The sequence below is a fragment of the Bufo bufo genome, chromosome 4 (genome assembly GCF_905171765.1).
Source record: "Bufo bufo chromosome 4, aBufBuf1.1, whole genome shotgun sequence".
NCBI classification, from domain to species: Eukaryota; Metazoa; Chordata; class Amphibia; order Anura; family Bufonidae; genus Bufo; species Bufo bufo.
This window is the reverse complement of record NC_053392.1, coordinates 229408644-229427323: the sequence shown is the minus strand read 5'-3', so window position 1 is coordinate 229427323 and position 18680 is coordinate 229408644. Positions and strand designations below refer to the sequence as shown.

The window sequence follows — 18680 nt, the reverse complement described above, 5'->3', positions numbered from 1 at the left end:
TTTACTGCAGAGGAGAAATCTCGTCTTGCAGCGCCGCATACACCGACTTGCGTGTAATCTGACAGCAGCGCAATGCTTCTGTCCGAATGCACATCAGTGCTGCAGCTAGTCGATCGGTTGGTCCACCTGAAAGGTAAAAAAAACAAAACAAAAAAGAAAAAACCAGGCCGCAAAGCAATAACTTTATTAACTGTTGAACAGAACATAGAAACTTTTTTTAAACTTTTTTAACTGAACATTTAACTTTTTTACTTACCGGTATTTTTTTTTTTGTTTAGTTTTTTTTACCTTTTATAGAACAAACCTCTCCTTCCCCATGGGACAATGTGCAAAGCGCAAATCGCCCAAAGATGTGGCGAAGTACATTATGCACTTTATCCCAGGTGAAAGGAGAGGTTTGCAGCAGCTGTGAGTGAATGGGCCCTAATAGCCCTGTGTGCCTGTCCTGGTGAGATGTGATCCCTATGCTAAGTGTACCTGTGTGTGGTACTTCCGGAAACACTCTCCATAGCATAGGGCAGGGTGGTCAGCACAGTCAGGACAGAAATAGCGGGTGTCACGCCTTATTCCACTCCTGCTACAGACACGACATCTTTTTCGGGGTGACGGTTGGGTTGAGGTACCAGGAACGACACTGGGGAAATGTCGCTCGTGTAGACGGCTAACTACACTGGTGGATGGGGCCGCGGAACCTCCTGGGTAAAGGAGGTTCTCGATGATCTCTTCCTGGAATTTGAGGAAGGATCCTGTTCTCCCAGCCTTACTGTAGAGAACAAAACTATTGTAGAGCGCCAATTGAATTAAATATACAGACACCTTCTTATACCAGCGTCTGGTTCTGCGGGAAACTAAATACGGAGACAACATCTGGTCATTGAAGTCCACCCCTCCCATGAGCGCATTATAGTCGTGGACACAGAGGGGCTTTTCAATGACACGGGTTGCTCGCTCAATTTGGATTGTCGTGTCTGCGTGAATGGAGGAGAGCATGTAAACGTCACGCTTGTCTCTCCATTTCACCGCGAGCAGTTCTTCGTTACACAAGGCAGCCCTCTGCCCCCTTGCAAGACGGGTGGTTACAAGCCGTTGGGGGAAGCCCACGCGACTAGTTCGCATGGTGCCACAGGCGCAAATCCGTTCTAGAAACAAATGCCTAAAGAGGGCCACACTTGTGTAGAAATTGTCCACATAAAGATGGTACCCCTTGCCGAATAAGGGTGACACCAAGTCCCAGACTGTCTTCCCACTGCTCCCCAGGTAGTCAGGGCAACCGACCGGCTCCAGGGTCTGATCTTTTCCCTCATAGATCCGAAATTTGTGGGTATAGCCTGTGGCCCTTTCACAGAGCTTATACAATTTGACCCCATACCGGGCACGCTTGCTTGGGATGTATTGTTTGAAGCCAAGGCGCCCGGTAAAATGTATTAGGGACTCGTCTACGCAGATGTTTTGCTCAGGGGTATACAAATCTGCAAATTTCAGGTTGAAATGGTCTATGAGGGGCCGAATTTTGTGGAGCCGGTCAAAAGCAGGGTGGCCTCTGGGACGGGAGGTGGTATTGTCGCTAAAATGCAGAAAACGTAGGATGGTCTCAAATCGTGTCCTGGACATAGCAGCAGAGAACATGGGCATGTGATGAATTGGGTGCGTTGACCAATATGACCGCAATTCATGCTTTTTTGTCAGGCCCATGTTGAGGAGAAGGCCCAAAAAAATTTTAAGCTCGGAAACTTGGACTGGTTTCCACCGGAAAGGCTGGGCATAATAGCTTCCCGGGTTAGCGGTTATAAATTGTGTGGCATACTGGTTGGTCTCTGCCACGACTAAGTCCAAGAGCTCCGCAGTCAAGAACAGCTCAAAAAATCCCAGGGCCGAACCGATTTGAGCCGTCTCAACCCGAACTCCAGACTGGGCGGTGAAAGGGGGAACTACTGGTGCGGCTGAAGTTGGTGACTGCCAATCAGGATTTGCCAGCACCTCAGGGACTCTAGGGGCTCTACGGGCCCGTCTTTGCGGTGGCTGCGACGGGGTAACTATTGCACGTGCCACCGTACCAGCTTCAACTGCCCTTCTGGTGCTCGCTACTTCACCAGGTTGTACGGCAGTGCTGGTACTAGGTCCAGGAAGGGCTGCGCTGCTGGTGTATGCCTCACCACGTGATCCGGCAGCGACAGCCCCACTCTGCTGCTCTTGAAGCGGATCCTGCGTAACCTGTGGTCTAGCGACATGGGGCCGGGTACGCCTGGTGCTGCCAGGGACCTCCACCTCCTCGTCCGAACTTTGGGTCAGAGAGCCACTGCTTTCCACAGGTTCATATTCTGACCCGCTAGATTCGTCAGATGAGGGTTCCCACTCCTCATCCGACTGGGTCAGAATCCTGTAGGCCTCTTCAGAAGAATACCCCCTGTTTGACATTTTGGACTACTAAATTTAGGGGTATTCCCTGAGACTACCCAAGAAAAAAAGCAAACCTGTCTTACAAAGGGGAGGCTAGCGAAGTACCGGAGGCTGCTGCGGTTGATAAAAAATATCAAAACTGATTTTTTTATCGCCGCAGTGCGTGTAAAATGAATGTGCAGTGATCAAAAAATAATAATTTTTTGTCACTGCGGTGGGGCGGGCGTGGGTGAACGCACGTGTGGGCGACCGATCAGGCCTGATCGGGCAAACACTGCGTTTTGGGTGGAGGGCGAGCTAAGGTGACACTAATACTATTATAGATCTGACCGTGATCAGTTTTGATCACTTACAGATACTATAAAAGTACAAATGCTGATTAGCGATACGCTAAACAGCGAATAAAAGTGACTGCGGTGCGGTGGGGTGGGCGCTAACTGACGCTAACTACCTAACCAAGGGGCCTAAACTATCCCTAAAACCTAACAGCCAATACCAGTGAAAAAAAAAAAGTGACAGTTTACACTGATCACTTTTTTTCCTTTCACTAGTGATTGACAGGGGCGATCAAAGGGGTGATCAAAGGGTTAATTGGGGTGCAGGGGGGTGATCTGGGGCTAAGGTGTAGTGTTTGGTGTACTCACAGTTCAGTCTGCTCCTGTGCTGGATCCAACCGACGAAAAGGACCAGCACAGGAGCAGACAAGCCATATAACAGATCATATTTACTAATATGATCTGTTATATGACTTTGGATTGGATTTTTTGAAAATCGCCAGCCTGCCAGCCAATGATCGTTGCTGGCAGGCTGGTGACGAACTTGTTCTTTGAATTTTGCCGGCCCGCGATGCGCATGCGCGGGCCGGCTTGGAGCGAAATCTCGCGTCTCGCGAGATGACGCGTATATGCGTGACTCTGCGCAGCGCTGCCACCTCCGGAACGCAATCCTGCGTTAGGCGGTCCGGAGGTGGTTAATAAAGGGCTCGGTTTCAGTCTGGTGGAAAACTTCAATCCAGTGACATTCAAAATAGATCTATTCAGAGCTATAGACAAACTACAACTGCATAAAATGTATAGTAGTTCCCAGCCTATATTAGGGTCCAAGAGAGAGGGTGAAATCCCGGCCCACACGAACGTGTTGGGGTTTAAATTGGACGAAACCTATGATGAAACAGAAATTGCCTGTCTAGAATTCCTAGCTGACACAGAATTAGGTGGTCTCCCCGCCCCCACTGCAGAAGCAGATCGCTTTGAGGGAGGCATAAAATTGACATATTCCCCCCCCCCTTGCCTGCCGGGAGTAGCATCGACATCTTTCACAAACAAATGTTAAGAGATGTGAAAGCTCTAGTGTACCCCAGAGCAGAGAATAATACCACTAAGCAGGAATTGTCTGCCAACAGAGATGATGTCATAGTGAAACCGGCAGACAAGGGGGGCAACATTGTCCTTCTTACTAAGGAGTACTACCTACAAGAAGCATACAGACAGCTGGGAGATACCTCTGTTTATTTAAAGCTAGGGAATGATCCCACCCCGGCCATCCAAGCACAACTCTGTGAGTTGCTGACACGTTACATTGAGGTCGATTTTTTTACGGAACGTATCATGGATCGGCTTGTACCACCATCCCCCAAGAAACCTACATGGTACTTTGTACCTAAAATTCACAAATCACTGACCCAACCCCCTGGCCGCCCTATTGTGGCGGGGATAGGGTCAGTGACTGAACCATTGTCTAAATACCTGGACTGGCTTTTGAGACCGCTCTTGTCTCATGCCCCTACATATTTGCGAGACACCAATGCCTTCCTGGAAGCACTGAAGGATTTCCAGTGGCAGAAAGATTTTAACTTGGTGTCCCTTGATGTGGAAAGCCTCTACACCCGTATACCACATCAAGCCATCTAAAAGAAAAAAACAAACAAACCTTGTTGCACATAGCAGGCAATCATAGCTGAGCTTTTATTTTATTTTCTGGTATTCAAAATTGAAAGCTGCATCTGGGATTGATTCCTGTGGGCAACAAAGTCAGCTTTTCTTTTAGGCATAAATCTGTCCCTTTATCTATTAAAAATCAACAAATGTTCATGATTCTGCCCATTGCTTTGATTTATTCATTTAGTACTTACCTGTTTCTGATTTGCAAAAGTGAACGACCATTTCAGGTGCCCCTTTCATGAACACTGTCAGGTTACTCTCTCCAATAATCTGAGTAATTACAGACATGCGTTGTAAACTGGAGGAGAATGGGAACTGGTGCAGAATAAGGATTCCTTCCACTGGTGCCTATTTGATACAGGCATAAAAATGTGAGAAGCAGTGATTAATGTACAGGAATAAGGCCTCAGGCACATGACCATTTCTGTATTTTGGTCCAAAAATACAGATAGCTTCAGTCTGCATTCCGTTTCCTCCACGCTGCCTTCTGTAGGCACAGGGACAGCTAAATAATGTTCTACTTTAGAGATCCCTAAAGTTTTGTAGGCCGCCAGAGGTGTAGCTACAGGGGAGCTAGTGGAGCATGAGCCTTGGAGGCTGGATGTAAGGGGGGTGGGGGCGGCATGCCCCTCTTAGATGCCGGGCTCGACTATTAGTATAAGGCCTCATGCACACGACCGTTGTTTTATTCCGTGTCCGTTCAATGGGTCCGTTGAAAACTCGGCTAATGCACCGTTTGCCATCCGCGTCCGTGATACGTGGTTCCAGTCCGTCAAAAAAATATAACCTGTCCTATTTTTTTCACAGAAAACGGTTCGCGGACCCATTCAAGTCAGTGGGACAGTGAAAAAACGCGGAGGCACACAAGATTGTCACCCGCGTCCGTTTTTTTCCTATCATTTGCCTGGCAAACTTTAATTTTTTTTTACTTTCCTCATTGTCTGGTGATCCTCCAAAAATAAAGGAAGACACACTGAAACAGATCACGGAACAACGGAACCCCATTTTGCGGAACGGAACACAACAACGGTCGTGTGCATGAGGCCTAAAAGAGTTACGTTTTTCGGACCATACATTAGACAACAGGAAATGAGAAAATAAATAGTTTGTAACTAAAACTTCCACGGTAGTTTAATGAAGTGAAGAAGTCAATGTCACTAAATTTAATAGTCCAAAAAATACTGTAAATAGCTTATTGAAAATCCGATAAGTTGAAATGGCTTTAAAGATTAACTTTTAATTTGACCAGCCCGATCAAAACAGGTATACTGGTTGTTAGGGTTAACCCAGCTGAGAAAACAGAGTTGAATTACATATGCAAATTAGGGCTTCAGTGCACAAGGGGGTTTAGCATTTGGTATGGCAAATTCATGAAAGCAGAGAAGTTGAAGTGTACTGAAAGGTTGGGGCGAAGTCCTAATTTCCATGTGGAATTTGGAAAATTGCAATGGATTTTCACCATTCATGTATTGTTTTAATCAGCAGGATCAATCCTAACAAGCAGTATGTCTGGTAGTGTTGATCCTGCTAACAGGGCATCTTTAATGCAAATGTAACTTCAGTAATTTGGTTGGGCAATATAGATTCTACAGCATTAGGCCACTAACAAATTAATTTGCTTTGGCTTTTTTACCACTAAAAAACACCATCAAAATCACATGCTTTTTGGTATGTCCCATACATTTTTATGGTATTTTAGTGACTTTTTTCTCAAAACATGTTTGATTTGCATGTGTTAAAAAATTACTACAATATGCTGCATTTTTTTTTAAATGGCATGAACATAAAAACACACCCCAATTTTAAGAAAAACAACATTAGCAAAAAATCTAAATTCCCATAGGCTTTCAGTAGCATCTGGAGTTGTCATTTTTCCCACAAAAACAACTGTGAAACAATGTTCCAAAAGTAGGCAAAAATGCCATAAAAAAATTGTGTGTGAATCCAGCCTAAGGGCTCATGCACACGAACGTATTTTCTTTCCATGTCCGTTCCAGTTTTTTTTTGCGGACCTTATGTGAACCTTTCATTTCAATGGGTCTATTAGGGGCCAGCTGTTCTGTGCCGCAAAATACGCAATGCACACGGATGTCATACATTTTTTTTGCTGTTCCGTTCTTTGCGGACAGCAAAATACATACAGCCATGTGCATGAGCCCTAAATGTCCCAAAGAATGCCATTATAGGTTTGAGGTCACCTGTACATTATAGTTGCGGAGTAGGACACTAAAGTTAACTAGTTAGGGTCGGTTCACATCTGCGTTTTGGATTCCGTTATGGCTTGCCGTTATAACATGGTTATAATGGAAAATTACGGAATCCAGGTGACAGACGTCAAAACGGAAGGCTTTAAGAGGCATTCCATTTTGAGCCGTCCTAATAGAAGTCTGTGGGAATCATAAGGGATCCGTCTCGTTCCCGTTATGCAAGACAGACAGGACAGGACTTTTTTCTCCATTCTGCATAACGGAAACCAGACGGATCTGTTATGATTCCCATAGACTTCTATTAGGACAGAAAGCAGAACGGAATGCCTTTTAAGGGCTTCCATTTTGCATTCCGTCCTAATAGAAGTCCATGAGCAGCAGAACGGATCCGTCCTGGTTTCCGTTATGCAGGACAGGACTCTTGCATAATGGAAACCAGGACAGATCCGTTATGCTGCACATACACTTGCATTATGATGGAATACAAAACGGAAGCCTCTTTAAAGTCTTCCGTTTTGACTTCTGTCTCATGGATTCCATTATTTTCCATTATTTATGTTATAACGGAAAGCCATAATGAAATCTAGAACGCAGATGTGAACCCACCCTTACTTTGGTAAAAAAAAACTCATCATATTGAAGGTATATACTGTACATGTAACATGTGAAAAACATTAAGTTATAACAGGAAAATACATTTAGCTTGCCTTTGCAACAGTAGGTCCAGGCTTTACCATTGCACAGCTATTTAAATGGTCATCTTCTTTGATTTTTGCCTTATATTCTTCAAATTCCTGTTCCAAAGATCAAATTCAAATGCATTATTAAAGGACATCTGTCAGCAGATTTGTATCTATGACACTGGCTGACCTGTTGCATGTGCACTTGGCAGCTGAAGGCATCTGTGTTGGTCCCATGTTCATATGTGCCTGTATTGCTGAGAAAGATGATGTTTCAATATATGCAAATGAGCCTCTAGGAGCAACATGGGCGTTACCATTACTCTTAGAGGTTCTGCTCCCTCTGCAAATGCCACGCCTTATGCACTTTGACTGACTGGCCAGGCAGTGAAAACATCATAATGCCTGCCTCTGTCAAAGTGCAAAGGGTGCAGCAGGTGCAGAGAGAGCAGAGCCTCCAGGTGTAATCGTAATGCCCATGTTGCTCCTAGAGGCTCATTTGCATATATTATAACATCATTTTTGTAAGCAATGGGTGCACATATGAACATGGGACCAACACAGATACCTTCAGCTGCCAAGAGCACATGTAACAGGTCAGCCAGTGTCATAGGTCCAAATCTGCTGACAGATAACTAGGCAATAAACAGGACATTTCCTATGTATAGAAATGCTATTTGTTTTTACACTTCCCTTTCTCCCATTGCATCAGAGGGGCCGGCATCAAGTATTTATCAATTTACCATTCTTTGTTTCCCTTGTTGGGAAATGCATTCGGATGTTCAGAGTTATGGGCTGTACTATAGAGTCACTATAGAGTTTAATATGGTTTAGCCACCAAGAGGTGGGGGTCACCCCTGTCGGGCATGTGCTCTGCTTCTAAGCAAGGGTATCCTAACTGTTTAACATCTTGGTAAGCCGATTCCACTTTCTCAATGCAACTGAGATAAAGGAAGACGGACTGGGTAAATACTTGTCACTCAAGTTTCACCTGTGGAACCCTATTTACTTATTTATACAAGTGGTGGTATCAAATTGCAATCAGCATGTTTTATATATGAAATGTATATGAAATATATCTATGGTGTTTTTTTGTAATTGTATATTAAAAGTTAAGTTTTATCAGAGGCTTTTCTGTTACTGTGATAGGACACTTATAACTTATGATTAAGTAACCATCTTTTTTTCAGTGATATGTTTAACTTAACTGTGTTAAGTTTTATTATATTTTATATTCATTTGGTCAATAAAAAATTCTTGAATGTATGCATTATGCAAACAAGGTACAAAACAAGGAGCTGTTTACACTATTATACATAAAATTTTGGACAGCTATTCTACAGGGTGGCCCATTAAAAAGTAGCCCGCCTCCAGCAATAGTTTGACAAGATGAACGAGCAAGTGGATTTTTTTTTTTTTATTACCCACAAGTCACAAAAGATGCTGAAAGTGTCCCCCGTTTACATCTTTGGGCAGGTCGGATTATGCTGGCTGACACTGCTTGTGATGTTGTGGATAGTGTTTGTGATGTTTTCCTTGAGTTCATCCAGGGTATGTGGATTTTTAGTGGACACTTTCTGTTTTAAATTTCCCCACAGATAAAAATCGCATGTGGACAAGTCTGGGGAACGTGGTGGCCATAACCCCTTGCTCACAGTTCGCTCCTCCATAAACAGTTCATGAACTCGTTCCAGTGAGTTCTGTGATGTTGCCCCCTCTTGTTGGACATTTTTTCTTCTGCAGCATCACTGGTGAAGAGCTCAAGCGGTATCAGCCAACATAATCCAATGCGCCCAAAGATGCATAGACGTGAACGGAGACCAATTTCAGCATTTTGGGTAATTTGAAAAAATAAAAAATAAACAATCCAATTGCTCGTTAATCGTTATAGTATTGCTGGAGGTGGGCTACTTTTTGTGGGCCATGTTGTATTAGAAAAGCATCACTATATTGACCAGCATTCACAACAAGAACACTGTATATCACTGCTTGAATTCACCAGGCATCTCATAGAATAGGTCTAAAGTAGATGGGTATACTAGAGCATAATGTTATAACCTTTTAAAATGTCAATATAACATATTGTCTTTGATATGTAACTTACCCAACCTGTTCCACCAAACATCTTTAAGTCCAATGGATCTCCCTGTAACTCCCCATCCAATGTGATAAGTGAGTGACAACTTGTCATTGCTTGAAGTATTGGGCACCAACATAGATTATTAGATGATGTGAAAAGTATTATATCCTGAAAACTAATAATACATGTTTTGGATATTGCATTGAAAACCTAAATTTACAATTTCCACAATGAAACTTGTGGGGGGGGGGGGGCACAATAAAAACATGAACTAATATCAGCAGACAACACAAGTTGGATGAGGTATAGGTGGATAAAGGATCCATTGATTGATTAAGAATGGAATTAATGCCATTAAATGTTTTATCATGTATTGCCTTGGCCAAAAACTGAGCCTGTTTTGCCCATGGCAGACATACAGCACACTTACTAATTGTATAAGGGCATTTTCAACTCTGTGGTCTGTAAACTCGGTGTTTGACTACTACCTGTACTTGTCTGACCTGAACTCACTACATTATAATGCTCTGTGATGCTGTGAGTTATAGCCCGACTGTGGGTCTTTCATATTCACAGAATCATTTCATTACAGCACTGTAGACCTTTGGTCGGGCTGGATCACTATGATGCAGTGAGTTTAGGTCAGAGGAGCAGCAGTAGGACAGGGAAATATGGCTTCCACATGGACTTTGTTTGACGGACCACATCTGACCATCTGAAACTGGCCTAAAACTTACCTGTTTTTCTCACAAGGAAGAACACCATACAAATCCAAGACATCTTCTGTCAAAGTGCCAGTCTGTATAGAGATAAATTGATACATTTTATAATGTAGTTTCAGAAATGTAAAAACCATTTTAACACTTTCCTTTTAACACTCAGTATCTAAGGCCACAGAAGCAGTTTAGCATCCAAATCTGGCCAAAACACCCAAAACTCTCACGTTGCTACTGAATTAGAATAAAATCACAAAGTGAACCTATGGCAAAAGTGGCCTAAATTAGAACTTTCCAAACTTTACTTTTTTACATTCCACCATAAATATGACCCATCTACATGGGCTGATACACAGGGCAATGGTCAGGAAAAAATGGTTTATTCCTGATAATTTACTACTCATTTAGGTGCACTTGCTGTACATGCAGCAATCATCTCTTCATTAATACTTTGATTGTACAACAACATACAATTTCAATGTTTGTTGGCAGCACATCCAGAGTCATGAGCTTTTATGTGCCGCATTAGCAATCAGATCACTTGAAAAATGAGCTTTTTCTCTTTTGTCTGGAAAATTTGTTCACACTTAATTGGCCCAATAGTCTGCCCTTGTAAATGGACCTTATGAAAGTGTTTGTATGCAGTAAAGCTGCAGCCAAAAACTATTATTCCTAGAGGATAAAGACCTCTTAGGTAGAGATGTCCCGAACTATTCGCCGGCGAACAGTTCCCGGCGAACATCGCTTGTTCGCGTTCGCCGTGGCGGGCGAACATATGCGATGTTCGGTCCGCCCCCTATACGTCATCATTGAGCAAACTTTGACCCTTTACCTCACAGTCAGCAGACACATTCCAGCCAATCAGCAGAAGACCCTCCCTCCCAGACCCTCCCCCCTCCTGGACAGCATCCATTTTAGATTCATTCGGAAGCTGCATTCTTAGTGAGAGGAGGGACAGTGTAGCTGCTGCTGATATAATAGGGAAATAAATAGTTAGGCCAGTGTATTCAGTGTCCACTACAGTCCTGAAAGACTCATCTGATCTCTGCTGTAAGGACAGCATCCTGACAGCACCCAAAAAGCCCTTTTTAGGGCTAGTACATCAGTCTGCTTTTTTTTTTCTCTCTCTCTGTAATCTAACTGCAGTTGCATGCCAGCGTGTGTGTCAGGCACACAGCGTATAGTGTGCCAACTTGCCCAGTGCCACCACTCATATCTGGTGTCACAGTAGCTTGCATTAAAAAAAAAAAAAAAAACTTTTTGGACTGTAATATAATTGCAGTTACTTGCTTGCAAGCGTGTGTGTTAGGCCTACAGTGTGTACTGTGCCAACTACTGCCAGTGCACAGTGCTACCAGTGCCACTCATATCTAGTGTCACAGTAGATTGCATTTGAAAAAAAACAACACTTTTTTGACTGTAATATAATTGCAGTTACTTGCCTGCAAGCGTGTGTGTTAGGCCTACAGTGTGTACTGTGCCAACTACTGCCAGTGCACAGTGCCACTCATATCTGGTGTCACAGTAGATTACATAAAAAAAACAACAACACTTTTTTGACTGTAATATAATTGCAGTTACTTGCCTGCAAGCGTGTGTGTTAGGCCTACAGTGTGTACTGTGCCAACTACTGCCAGTGCACAGTGCCACCAGTGCCACTCATATCTGGTGTCACAGTAGATTAAGATTACATTAAAAAAAAAAAAAAACTTTTTTGACTGTAATATAATTGCAGTTACTTGCCTGAAACCGTGTTTTAGGCCTACAATGTGTACTGTGCCAACTACTGCCAGTGCACAGTGCCACTCATATCTGGTGTCACAGTAGATTACATAAAAAAAAACTAAAAACTTTTTGGACTGTAATATAATTTCAGTTAGTTGCATGCAAGCGTGTGTGTTAGGCCTACAGTGTGTACTGTGCCAACTACTGCCAGTGCACAGTGCCACTCATATCTGGTGTCACAGTAGCTTGCACGCATAGTACAACTAATCTAAAAAAAATGACAGGCAGAGGCAGGCCACCCCGCAGGGGCCGTCGTGGTCATGGTGCTGTGATTCCCTTTGGCCCTAGAATAATGCCCAGTGTTCAGAGGCCACGTTCCCTGAACTCGAAAAGTTCTGAGGACATAGTTGACTGGCTAACACAGGACACCCAATATTCTACAGCTTCCGCTCGGAACCTTGATGCACCATCCTCCTCCAGCTCAGCTTCGGGCACCTCTCAAGTTACCACTCGCCCGCCTGCTGCCACCACCAACATAAGCACCACAGCTGCTACACTTGATCTGTCAGAGGAGTTATTTACACATCAGTTGGAAGAAATGAGTGATGCGCAACCATTATTTCCAGAGGATGTAGATAACAGGGATATGTCTCACTCAGGCAGCATTACACACATGGACGTACGGTGTGATGATGATGATGTTGTACCCGCTGCTGCTTCCTTTGCTGAGTTGTCAGATACAAGTGAAGCGGCTGATGATGATGATCTGTCCGTGGATTTCACGTGGGTGCCCGCTCGAAGAGAAAAAGAACAGGAGGATAGTTTAGATGGCGAGACAGAGAGGAGGAGGAGATGAGTTGGAAGCAGGGGGAGGTCGTCGCAAGGAGCTAGTGGCACAGTCAGACAGCATGCATCGGCACCCGGGGTCAGCCAGACAGCACGCTAATCAACGCATGCTGTTGCCACCACCAGAATGCCGTCATTGCAAAGCTCAGCAGTGTGGCATTTTTTTGTGTGTCTGCCTCTGACAACAGCAATGCCATTTGCAACCTGTGCCAAAAGAAACTGAGTCGTGGTAAGTCCAACACCCACCTAGGTACAACTGCTTTGCGAAGGCACATGATCTCAAATCACAAACGCCTATGGGATCAACACATGAGTACAAGCAGCACACAAACTCAAAGCCGCCATCCTCCTCCTGGTCCAGCATCTTCAGCCACGTCAACCACTGCTGTCCTCCTTGCCCCCTCTCAACCATAAGCCACTCCGCCTCTCGCCTTCAGCAGTTCCTGCTCATCTGCCCACAGTCAGGTGTTTGTCAAGGAAATGTTTGAGCGTAAGAAGCCAATGTCACAGAGTCACCCCCTTGCCCGGCGTCTGACAGCTGGCTTGTCGGAACTCTTAGCCCGCCAGCTTTTACCATACAAGCTGGTGGAGTCTGAGGCCTTCAAAAAATTTGTAGCTATTGGGACACCGCAGTGGAAGGTAACCGGCCAAAATTTCTTTTCACAAAAGGCAATCCCCAACCTGTACTCTATTGTGGAAAAGGAAGTCATGGCATGTCTGACACACAGTGTTGGGGCAAGGGTCCATCTGACCACTGATGCCTGGTCTGCAAAGTACTGTCAGGGCAGGTATATCACGTACACTGCGCATTGGGTAAACCTGCTGACGGCTGCCAAGCATGGAATGCGTAGCTCTGCAGAGGAGTTGGTGACACCGCCACGACTTGCAGGCAGGCCTGCTGCCACCTCCTCTACTCCTCCTACTCCATCCTCTTCGCTAACCTCCTCGGCTGAGTCCTCTTCTGCTGCTGCGTCTTGCTCCACATCAACTGCACCCCCACAGCTCCCCAGGGGCTATTCCACATCCCGGATACGACTTGGGGTTGACTTGCCTGAAAGCAGAGAGTCACACCAGAGCAGCACTCCTGTCCGCCCTGAACGCACAGGTGGATCAGTGGCTGACTCCGCACTAACTGGAGATCGGCAAAGTGGTGTGTGACAACGGAAGCAATTTGTTGGCGGCATTGAATTTGGGCAAGTTGACACATGTGCTGTGCATGGCACATGTGTTGAATCTGATCGTACAACCCTTTGTGCATAAGTACCCAGGCTTACAGGATGTCCTCAAGCAGGCCAGGAAGGTGTGTGGCCATTTCAGGCGTTCCTACACGGCTATGGCGCACTTTTCAGATATTCAGCGGCGAAACAACATGCCAGTGAGGTGCTTGATTTGAGACAGCCCGACACGGAATTCAACACTCCTAATATTCGACCGCTTGCTCCAACAAGAAAAATGTGTTTTGCGGTCTGCAAATTGCGGATCCTCAAAAAAATAGAATGACGTTCCGTATGGCATCCGTTTTTATTTGCGGATCCGTTTTTTTTGCGGATCCATTGTAATAATGCCTATCCTTGTCCGCAAACTAGAAAAAAATAGGACATGCACTATTTTTTTGGCGGAGCAACGGAACGGACATACTGATGTGGACAGCACGCGGTGTGCTGTCCGCGTTTTTTGCGGACCCATTGAAATGAATGGGTCCGCATCCTATCCGCAAAAAAAACGGAACGGACACGGAAACAAAATACGGTTGTGTGCATGAGGCCTTATTAAGATGAATGAGGCATGGATCCCGAAGGGATTGACAGTGGGCGATACATTTGACTAAAAAGGCCTGGTGATGAGATGGGCTGCCTTGGGCTAAAAATGGTCCACACGCTGCTATATTTTATGTCCGCATGCCGGATGACTTGCGTGACTTCTCTGCCACCAACTAGGGTTCAAGCCAAAATGTTATAGTGCACTTTCTGCCTGGAAAACATCCATTTTTCCGGCCGCTGCTACAGCAGCGGCTGCAACAATACCTAATATTTCAGGCATGTGTACATGCCTAATTTTTCTGGCCTCTGGTGCTGTACTGTGGTTGCAAAAAAAAAAGAAGGCACATATATGTGTCAATTCCCCTTCGTGATAGTTACCTTGTTGTGGTGAAGGGGCTTGCGTATCACAATGAAGCGATCACCTCTATGAGTGTGTTGGCAATGGCAATGTTGGCACACCCCAGATGAGATAAGGTCGTTGCTTCATTGTGAACAGACCAAAAGCGATCGGCTGGATAATTTTGCATAGAAAAAACATGAATTTTCTTTTTCATCATCTAAGGCAGTGGTTCTCAACCTTTCTAAAGCCGTGACCCCTTAATACAGTTCCTCATGTTGTGGTGACCCCCAACCATTACTCTTTTTTCCTTGCTACGTCATAACAAATTTTGCTACTGTTATGAATTGTAATGTAAATATCTGATATGCAGGATGTATTTTTATTGCTACAAATTGAACATAATTAAAGCAGAGTAATTAATCACAAAGACATCCACAGATCCCCCCCTAAACAGTGCCATCCACAGATCCCCCCTAAACAGTACCATCCACAGATCCCCCTCCCCTAAACAGTGCCATCCACAGATCTCCCCCCCTAAACAGTGCCATCCACAGATCCCCCCCTCCCCTAAACAGTGCCATCCACAGATCTCCCCCCTAAACAGTGCCATCCACAGATCCCCACTAAACAGTGCCATCCACAGATCCCCCCCTAAACAGTGCCATCCACAGATCCTCCCTCCCCTAAACAGTGCCATCCACAGATCTCCCCCCTAAACAGTGCCATCCACAGATCCCCCCTAAACAGTGCCATCCACAGATCCCCCCTCCCCTAAACAGTGCCATCCACAGATCTCCCCCCTAAACAGTGTCATCCACAGATCCCTTTAAACAGTGCCATCCACAGATCCCCCCTAAACAGTGCCATCCACAGATCCCCCCTAAACAGTGCCATCCACAGATCCCCCTAAACAGTGCCATCCACAGATCCCCCTACAGTGCCATCCACAGATCTCCCTCCCCGACGCTCACAGCAGTATATTTATAAACTAATCAGTAACTACTTTAACTTTAATCATTGCTCATTGCTGAGCTCTTTACTTGGATTATAATTTATTTGGATATGGGATATCTTACTTTGTCTTAGCTCCGGTACTAGCAGGCAGTGCGGGGGGCGGCGCTCACTCACTGACGTCACGCGCCTGCGCCGCCTAGTGGGAGGAGCAGGCACGTGACGTCAGTGAGTGAGCGCCGCCCCCCGCACTGCCTGCTATTACCGGAGCTAAGACAAAGTAAGATATCCCATATCCAAATAAATTATAATCCAAGTAAAGAGCTCAGCAATGAGCAATGATTAACCCTTTCACGACTGCAATCTGTATATATACGTGATAGCTGCACATGCCCCGTGCAGCTACCACGTATATACACGTTCTGGCAGCTCTTTAATCCAAGAGCTGCAAAGCGCTTGGATTTAAGCTTCTGCCCCTGTCCTGCTGCTGTCACGGACAGCATACAGTGCGGTAATGCCGGCAAGGGGCCAATCAGAGTGGGCCCTTGCCGGCAATCGATCCGATTGGTTAGTCTGTGCAGACTAACCAATCGGATCGCGGCAGTGTTAAAATGCGGTCCTGCCCCGATCTGTGCCCCCTCCTTGTTCTTGTCCTGCCCCCGATGCAGTCCGCCCCCTCCTGCACCGATCTGTGCCCCCTTCTTGTCCATCATCTTATCCTGCCCCCCCGAAGCGGTCCGCCCCCTCCTGCCCCGATCTGTAAGTAAAATGCTGCCCCCCCCTCCCCGTTTCCCGCGCTGCCCCCTGCCCCCGATGCGGTCCCCCTTGTGTGTGTGTGATGGCGGCGGCTCCATTCCTGAGCCGCCGCCATCAGCAAGGTGTGTCAGCTCTATGCTGACACTGCTGTAACCCCATAGATGCCGCAGTAGCGGCATCCATGGGGGTAATAGAGGGAGGGGGCCCCCTCTCTCTCACCCATCAGGGCTGCTGCGATCGCAGCGCCCGATGGTTGCCATGGCAACCGGACGCTTTGCAAAGGCGTCCGGTTGCCATGGTATAGGCGTCCAGTGCTGCCACCTACAGGCATCTGATTGTATTATACTTTGCAATGCAAGAGCATTGCAAAGTATAGTACAACCATCAGCCCCACTGGATCTTCAAGATCCAAGAGGGAACTGATAAAAAAAAAATGTGAAAATAATAAAAGTAAAAATAAATAAATAAAAATGTAAAAAATAAATTTCCTTTTCCTATAAAAAAACAAAAAACAAACAGAAAACCACACATATTAGGTGTCACCGCGTCCGTAACGACCATCTCTATAAATATATCACATCATCAACCCCGTCCAATAAACACCATAAAAAATAAAAAATAAAAACGGTTTAAAAAAATAAGCGATCAACACCAAGCGATCAAAAAAGGCGAATATACCCCAAAATAGTACCAATCAAACCGTTACCTCATCCCGCAAAAAATGAGCCCATATTTAAGACAATCGCCCAAAAAATAAATAAGCTATGGCTCTCAGACTATGGAGACACTAAAACATCATTATTTTGGTTTCAGAAATGCTATTATTGTGTAAAACTTAAATAAATAAGAAAAAGTATACATATTAGGTATTGCCACATCCGTAACGATCTGCTCTATAAAACTGTCACATGACCTAACCCCTCAGATGAACGCTGTAAAAAAAAAAAAAAAAACTGTTCCAAAACAGCCAATTTTTTGGCCACCTTGTCCCATAAAGTGTAATAATGAATGATCAAAAAATAAAAACCTCAACTCTTTCTGCAAAAAATGAACCCCTGCACAAGACGATCGGTAGAAAAATAAAAAACATATGGCGTTCAGAAAACCAATCCAACAAAATCTGCCTTCCAAAAACCATGCGGCGCTCCTTCCATTCTGCGCCCTGCCGTGCGCCCTTACATCAGTTTACGACCACATGTGGGGTGTTTCTGTAAACCGCAGAATCTGAGTAATAAATATTGAGTTTTGTTTGGCTGTTAACCCTTAATGTGTTAAAGAAAAAAATGTAATAAAATAGAAAATCTGCTAAAAAAGTGAAATTTAGAAATTTCATCTCCATTTTCCTTTAATTCTTGTGGAACACCTAAAGGGTTAATAATGTTTGTAAAATTGGTTTTGAATACCTTGAGGGGTGTAGTTTCTAAAATGGGGTCATTTATGGGGTTATCCACTATGTAGGCCCCACAAAGTGACTTCAGACCTGAACTAGTTCTTAAAAAGTGGGTTTTGGAAATTTTCTTAAAAATTTTAAGAATTGCTTCTAAACTTCTAAGCCTTCTAACGTCCTAAAAAAATAAAATAACATTTCCAAAATGATGCCAACATAAAGTAGACATATGGGGAATGTTATGTAATAAATATTTTATGAGGTATCACTTTCTGTTTTAGAAGCAGAGAAATTGAAATTTAGAAAATTGCAAATTTTTAAAAATTTTTGGTAAATTTGGGATTTTTTTAAAAAAAAGGAGATATATATTGACTCAAATTTATGACTGTCATGAAGTACAATGTGTCACGAGAAAACAATCTCAGAATGGCGTGGATAAGTAAAAGTGTTCCAAAGCTATTACCACTTAAAGTGACGCATGTCAGATTTGTAAATTTTGACCTGGACACTGGGGCATCAATGACCTTTGGTCATGAAAGGGTTAAAGTTAAAGTAGTTACTGATTAGTTTATAAATACACTGCTGTGAGCGGCGTGGCCCTGTATATTCTAACCCCCAGGCAAGCGTCCCTGTCACCATGGGAACGCCTGGGGGTTAGAATATACCATCGGATTTGAGTTTTTACGATCTCACTGAGCTCGTAAAACTCAGATCCGATGGTATATTCTAACCCCCAGGCAAGCGTCCCCGTCACCATGGGAACGCCTGGGGGTTAGAATATACCATCGGATCTTCTGAGTTACTCAGCTGCAAAACAAGCACCGGCTCTGCTTGGCCCCGGGCCAGCTCGGGGCCCCAACCAGCTCGGGGCCCCAAGCAATTGCTTGTTTTGCCT

General features: G+C 44.6%; 1 protein-coding gene across 1 annotated transcript in view; it reads right to left on the bottom strand.

Annotated features, from left to right (window-relative positions):
- The window catches only part of LOC120997971 (probable cation-transporting ATPase 13A5), a 393800-nt gene that overhangs the window by 191728 nt on the left and 183392 nt on the right, over positions 1–18680 (bottom strand). Inside the window, exons 13-16 of the mRNA XM_040428358.1 lie at positions 10042–10103; positions 9329–9479; positions 7252–7338; positions 4529–4685 (exon numbers count right to left, since the gene is read on the bottom strand). Of these exons, the coding sequence (XP_040284292.1) occupies positions 4529–4685; positions 7252–7338; positions 9329–9479; positions 10042–10103 (457 nt within the window). The remainder of the gene's footprint in view (positions 1–4528; positions 4686–7251; positions 7339–9328; positions 9480–10041; positions 10104–18680) is intronic.